This window comes from Phalaenopsis equestris, unplaced genomic scaffold (assembly GCF_001263595.1).
Source record: "Phalaenopsis equestris unplaced genomic scaffold, ASM126359v1 Scaffold000002, whole genome shotgun sequence".
Classification (NCBI taxonomy): Eukaryota; Viridiplantae; Streptophyta; class Magnoliopsida; order Asparagales; family Orchidaceae; genus Phalaenopsis; species Phalaenopsis equestris.
In genome coordinates this window covers 26341612-26349253 of record NW_018164444.1, presented here as the reverse complement: position 1 = coordinate 26349253, position 7642 = coordinate 26341612, and the positions used below count along the sequence as shown (strand labels likewise).

The following is a 7642-nucleotide window of genomic DNA, read 5'->3' as shown; positions in this document are numbered from 1 at the left end:
CAAAATTTTAGAGCTTTCTGTGTCACGGTGGGATTAAATCCTTGAGCCCCTGCCGCAAACAGGCCAAGACTTGCGGCGCGCGCGCACACATATATATACATATATATATATATATATATATACAAAGAATTTAATTGATGGATGCGCAAATATAAAAAATTGAGTGGTGTATATAAATATTTCTAAGAAAATGAGAAATTTACATGCATAGCACCATTTTTTTTATATATTTATATTTATAATATTTTGTTAAAAAATCTATAAAAATATTTATTTTATTTTAAAAAAATAATATTATTATTTTTAACGTGGTATTAAATATTTGAGTGAAATATTAATAAATTTCCGCCTTCCCATAAATATAAATGCTGCCGGCTGGAGGCGGCCACTCCGATCACCGTGTCGCCGGCGCCTCGTTCTCGATAGTCTTCTTCAACAGCTTCTAAGTCTTCCATTCATCTCCTTTTCTCTCTCTCTAATTCTTAGGGAGAAGAAGAGCAGCTGAAGTGCGATGGAGTTTGCTCTCGCTCACTATCGTCTTCATGGCAATGCCGAGCAGCTCCTTTCAATGCGGTCCCCGTCGTCGTTCAACGATGATAGGCACACAAATCGTTTTCAATCTCCTGCTTCTGCTCTCAAGGTTGTACCCATCTCCTTCTTTTTTTGTTAGGGCTTCCTCTCATCGTTGCTTTTGATCAATCAATATTGCCCATTTATTTATCCCGATTCTTCATGCATAGCTCTTTATTTGTTAGGGTTTCTTTTCGATAGAAGCAATGCTTTCATTTATATCTTGTTATTTTTGACGGAGTTTGTTTGATGTTTTTATCATAATGGGCTGTTTGGTATCCTATATCGGGCATGTTTTGAGCAAGTTTCAAACGATTGGTTAAATCACACTATGTACTGGATTAATGGATTCAAGACTTTATCTTTACCCAATTCTTAAATCCTGAAATAATAGTGAAACAATTTTTCAGAATTAACAAGAATTAATGATTATACATATTTCAGATTTAAATCCTCTCAGGATTTACTAGATCCAAATTTATATGATTTACTTACTCCTGAAGAGAGCGAGTAATGCAATGGATATGGCTGTATTTGAGGTGGATTTTATAATGATTATTTTATTAAGTATGGGGGGCTGTAGTGGAACACAATATAAGTGATTGGAGGGCTTTGAAATGGTGGAGATTTAAGTGTGACCAAAACCTAGCAAGAGATAGTGCGGTTTGGGCTAATTTGTAGGCGGTAGATGAAGTTTAAGGGTGCTAGGTGAGGAGATACTATATATATGTGTTCTATGGATAGCTAGTGCGGTTTGGGCTAATTTGTAGGCGGTTGATTTTATATGAAGTTTAAGGGTGCTAGGCGAGGAGATACTATATATATGTGTTCTATGGATAGCTTATGATTCTAGGAAAAGGATGCAAATGTTGTTAGAAGGTATGATGTGATGTAATTGATGTATGGAGGTGAAGAAGGATGGATGGTTAGGTTATTACATATTTTGGCTAACTTGATAAGGTTGGGGATAACAAGGAAATAAAGTGTTGGAACTTGGATAGAAAATCTAGAATACTTAAGAGAGATGTAAGGTCAAGAGAGCAATAAAAAAATCAAAAGAAATAAAATTAAAATAATAAAGATAAATGAGGGGATTATTTTAGGTCATCTAATTAAAAAATAAAGGAATATCAACCAAACCTTTCTAAGGAGGAAGAATATTTATTTAATCTGATTTTTTCAATTTAATGTCATTTTCTTATAGATTATATCATTTTTTGTAAGTATTATGTATTATGAGAAGTTGATGAATTCAAAGGATAATTAAATTATAGTACTGCACTTTTGAATTTGTTTTTAATTTCGTAGGTCCATATTTGAAATTAAAGATATTTGATTCCATTCAATAGAGTTCTAAGATGGTCAACCTTCTAGAATTCTCGAAAGATAACTTGGTTCGAACCAAACTTGAAATTTTTAATTTTGAGCAGAGGTCAGTTTGCTAAAACTTGACTTGATATGACCTATTTTTGTTTTTTTTATTTTAGCATGTAGTTATCATTTGCTTGCCTTGAAAGAAAGCTCCTTGTCTAACTTGGTATGAATCATTCCTTATGTAATAAAAAATATGAATATTCATATGCATAACTAGTAGAGATTTATTTCTTTTTATTGAATTCATTTCGTCAAGAGCTCATTTTTTTCAGTATTTTCTTATGATTGATTACATTTTTGTAGAAATTAAGGTTTGTAATGTTTAACTAACATGGATTAAGGCAAATCAGTCTGCCTTCGGGATGACAAGATATACGTTAGACATATGGATTTACATTTGTATGCTTCATATCTCAATCATTGTAGATGATACTATGGTATGTCTTTTCTTTTGTGCAGATTTTGAATAAGCTTCATTCCTTGTCTTCAACAGTTTTGAAGGTACCGAGAAGATGTGATATTTGTAGAGCAAGCACCTTCCAGTACGTATCTATGCTTTGTGCTCAACTTTTGCTCATCTTATACACGTAGCTTTAATTTATTTATTGTGTTCCTTTTAGTGTATGTCTCTCATCTGGCTTTTTAGGTTCATTTACTTTTTCCAACGGAAGTACTCTTGGCAATGCCGTCAGGAAAAAAAAAATGCTTGAATGAGTCATTTTTTGCGCTCATCTCGCTTAACTATATGTTTCTGTTTTTTTTTTTTGTTTTGTCCCACATATCCCTTCCTTTGATAACTATATGTTTCTGTTTTTTTTTGTTTTGTCCCACATATCCCTTCCTTTGTTGATACTGATATGTGGATCATTACTAATAGGTGTTCTATCAATCACCTATGTTTACAATTTCGGTGTTAGATCTTAAAATAATTGAAGAGATAATTTTATTAGGATTTTAATGTCTTTTTTCTCCAAAAAATTAAAAAATTGGTGATTGTAATTCTTAGATAAAATTGCTGAGATTTAAGAGAATATTGTTAGGAGTTCATAGGTGTGGTGCTATCAGAATGCTAATCGTAAATCATAAGTAGGAGATCAAGGCATTGAAAGCTGAATTGTGCGATTCAATTTCAGATTACAACAGAACAAGAAGGAATTAAAAAATTTTAAACTTTTTGGATAAGTTTGTATTCAAATGTAAATTTAGTTTGGATATTTTTTATGGGAATGCCACATTGTTTGAACCTATTTATGCTTGTTATTATAGATAAGCTTTCTTTCTTGTGGACATTGTTTAGGCATGTATAAGGTTATTTCCCTACTATATTTCACTGAAAAAAGGCTTGAAATCCTGCAGCAATTAATAAAATCAATGAGAACTCTACCTACTTCCCTTAAATCCTCCTCTTTCTCCTGGATTGAAGCCTTCGACTCGCAGGGTCATAGTTTTTGGGTCATATAGCTATCTGGAGCATGAAAAACCTCGGTGTGATTGTTCTTTTTTGTAGCCACTAATTCATGATTGTTTTGAGAACGGCCTTGAAACAAAATCAAGGATTTCTCTCACACCACCTTTGTTTGCAATACCCTATAACTAGCTACTCGCTAGAACCTGCTATTGCTGTATCTTGATGCCGCTCAATTTCTGCAATTGTCATTGCTTGTGTTGTGTTGCTTGTCATATTGTTGTCGTATTTTTTTATGTGCCGTTTGTCTCCTCTGCTACTATTTGTTATGGTTGCTTCTTTTCTGTCATTGTGCTCAACTTACTCGTTGCTCGGTGAGAAAATAGACAAATTGCGTGAACTAAAAAGAAAAAATCCTGAAACATTTGAAAAATATTTTTGGGGCCTTTTCTTGTCTCTTATTATTGGTTTATATAGTAATGTTTAGAGGTTAGTTAGGGATCAAGTTGATATTAGAGAATTGATTTTATCAATGTGGTACAAATGAAGAAACGGTTTAAAAATAAGGGAAGCCGCTTGTATTGAAGACACATAGGAAGTCAGGAAAGAGAGAAAAATTGGAAAAAGGAGAATTCATAGCTAGCAACATTGCCACCACAAATCTATGTTGCACGAACACTCCTAGGTAAGGAGCCGTGCAGTGTTGGACATGTATCAGACACGAACACGACTTTGACACGATCGGGACACGTGTCAGACACAGTACAAAAATGCCTGACTTAAATAATATTAAAAAAAAGGGACACGTGAACACGGGTGTCCTAAATTCCGACATGTGTTTCCTTAATTAATTAAAAAACAAATTCGAAAATATATATTTTTATGATTAAAATAAAAAAAAATTGTAAAATTTAGGAATGATTTGCATACATACCACTCAATTCTCATGTTTTTAGAATCTAACACCAAAATTTTCATTTTTTTCATATATGCTACCTTACATATGTATAATAATTAAAAAAAACTATTTGATTTGATTTGATTTATATATTTAGATGTGATATGAAATATTTGGGTGACATAAATGTAAAAATCAAAATCAAATTTTAAGTGTAATATGTAAATACATAAGAATTCGGTGGTGTATATGTAAACACCTCAAAATTTACAATAAATGCTACTCAGTCTCACGGGAATATGGGACCCATTATTAATTTATTTCTTATTTCGTATTAGATTTTATGTTTTAGCTTTTAAGATGTGGGATGTTGTAGGAGATAAATTTGAGACCCTTGATAATATAGGGAATTTGGAGATTGCAAACATTTCTCTTAATGAGCTAGAGTTAGAATTTATGATATTTAATGATATGATGATAATGAATGTGAACTGTGAAGTAGAAGTATATGCCAAAGAAAACAATCATCATTTTATTTCTTTTAATGAATTGATGTAGTTAAATTTTAACGTAATACAAGATAATATAAATTCTTAAGCTTGCATTTTATATGTCATAAATTGAAGATATATCCATGGGCTTTTTAGTTTTATAAGTTAATGTTACTAACTCTTCTCTTTTATTTATTTGACATATACATATATTTTTTTAATAATTTTTATTATAAAGGCATGTCTGACATGTGTTCGTGTCCAATATTTTCAATAATCAACGTATCTCATGTCTATGTCATGTCGTGTTTGTGTCTCCCTGTTCATGCCCGTGCAACATAGTTTGAGGGGGAGTTTCTAACTCTGTTGTAGTGCACAACTAGATGAGAAAATGGAGATGGATTGTTTGGATGGTAAGCATCACTGGACTTCGCTTCCACCGCAATGGAGATTTTGGCAAAATTACAAATGTGACGGGGCCATTGCTTTCAGTCCTATGTTCTGCGTTTGGTATTGATTTCTCTTTCGATTTGCTCATCGGTTGGTAGCTTCTCCCCTTTTTTTGGAACTAATGAGGTTATATTCAAAAACTTCTATTATTTTAAGAGAACGAATTTTATAATACCTTTTTTTTTAATATTACTTTTAAAAAAATCAATAGTAAAGCATCATCAAACGAGACCTTAATATGAAAGTTTTGATGACAAATTTTAAAATTTTTATCAGTAAAATTTGATGGTAACAATTTAACCTTTTATTTAGAACAAAAAAAAATCACTAATGATATTTGCAAAGACACATAAAGGGGAGAGGACATAAGTATTCTCCATTTTTTTCATTAGATTTCAAGCAAAAGTGTTCTATTTATTTTAAATTAAACTTCCTTTTAACAAGGGGGTTTAACAAGGGGTGTAAATGATTCACATTTTATATTTAGTTCATGTGATTTTAATCATGCTGCCAAATCTTTGGAGAATGGAGCTTTTATGACAGGTGAATTGCAGCGTTTTGGGCCCATTCATTTGAGCCCATCTTCTGGGGTCTTAAATTATGGACAGGTTAGTGCTATATCATTGTGTAAATAGTTTCCAGTTAGCTGTTTTCTGCTGTGTCTGTGATTTCCACTTGTGGCGGCACTTAATTCTTTCTAACGACTGGGTAGCAGCTTTATTGAACTCAAGGTGGTTGATTTACTGAAAGAGCTAGTTTTTATAACCCCTCTTGTGAGATTAAGCTCATGTGTTGTAAGCCTGTTTCAATTTCTTAGCTTAAATTTGGATTTTGAAAGTTCATCTTGTCTTACAATCCGGTGCTTTTCCTTATGAGGCAGTCCTCCACATTATGAGTTTTATTGTTCACATGATGCGACATCTTACAATCCGGTGCTTTTCTTTATGAGGCAGTCCACATTATGAGTTTTATTGTTCACATGATGCGACTCACTGATATTTAGTCTTGTGTGGCCAGACTGAAGTGTAGTGCCACTTTCTTTTTTGTTTGCAAGTATTGCATGACAATATTACACTCATTTTCTGTTCAAGGTATAATGTAAAAGACATTTTTGGCGTATGATATGATTTCCAAGACTTGCAATATGCATAACTGGTTTTTTGACATTATGTGCAAGAGAACCATTGTTCTTGTTTTATTTGAAAAATGATTTCTAGCATTCTTTGAAGCCCAGGGAGTATTTGAAGGTATGAAGGCATATAGGAAAGTGGATGGATCTATTCTTTTATTTCGTCCGGAGGAAAATGCGTTGCGAATGAGAATGGGTGCTGAGCGGATGTGCATGCCTGCACCAACTGTTGAGCATTTTGTGGATGCTGTAAAGCAAACTGTCCTGGCTAACAAGCGTTGGGTATTATATAGTTAACATGTCATTGTTGTGGAAATAATATAAACATTAACCAAATGGCCTTTTCTGTATTAAACCCATTTTGCTTAAATGCAGGTGCCCCCTCCTGGTAAAGGATCATTGTACATTAGACCTATGCTCTTGGGTACTGGACCTGTCCTTGGTGTTGCTCCTGCTTTGGAATACACTTTTCTTATTTTTGTTTCACCCGTTGGGAATTATTTTAAGGTTTGTATAAGAACTCATTAAAGAGGTTGTTTTCTTTTTTTATTGTTGCATTGTATAATATAGAATTATTCTCCCTTTTTTCATTACCCTTTTTCATCTATCAAATGTGAGTTTTTATGGTAAGAAAATCAAAGCTTATTAGAATAACAATCGACAACTTTTGATCTATGGGAAATGTTTTTCATTTAGATTGTTGATTGTTGATTACTTTGATTTCTTGATTATTTCAGTTTGTTGTTCCTTGCTCATTCTTTTTTTTTAATCTTTTAATTGATTAAATTAGTTATGCTCTTTCGCATAGTAACATCAAGCATCAGAAGCCACTGAATGCTATGATTCTTCTAAAACTTCAGGAGGGTTTAGCACCACTAAATCTGATAATTGACACTGAAACTCATCGTGCGATTCCTGGTGGTACTGGAGGTGTAAAGGCAATTGGAAACTATTCTCCGGTAATTCACTTACAGCTTGCTCTAAGTTGGTGTATTAGTTCTTGCATCTCCCATTTTACTGTTTTGGTATGTTTTAATTTATAATCACAATATCTCAGTGTAAGCTGTTGCTTTACTAAAGTGTTTAAAAGTTTACTAGTACAATAGAAATGCTTGTCCCCGGAGCTGTTGCAGCTTTCTATCAAGTTTTTGGGTCAAAATTTGTTTTAAAAGGCAGGAATATTTTCTGATGGATGTTGATGCAAGTTTGCCTTATTTAACAATTTATGTTATTGTTGAACTGTTGTTGCTGCATAAATATCCTTGGGGTTCCCACACCTTGTTTTTGATAATCTTTGCCTGATATTATTAATCAATCTGTTTGTT

The 7642-nt window shown here is 32.8% G+C and overlaps 1 protein-coding gene across 1 annotated transcript in view; it reads left to right on the top strand.

Moving 5' to 3' along the window:
• Positions 1-5687: 5687 nt before the first annotated feature.
• Positions 5688-7642, top strand: part of LOC110037063 (branched-chain-amino-acid aminotransferase 5, chloroplastic-like) — a 7529-nt gene continuing 5574 nt past the window's right edge. The window contains exons 1-4 of the mRNA XM_020741672.1: positions 5688-5796; positions 6423-6599; positions 6693-6824; positions 7178-7276. Coding sequence (XP_020597331.1) covers positions 5725-5796; positions 6423-6599; positions 6693-6824; positions 7178-7276 — 480 coding nt within the window. The 5' untranslated portion in view covers positions 5688-5724. The remainder of the gene's footprint in view (positions 5797-6422; positions 6600-6692; positions 6825-7177; positions 7277-7642) is intronic.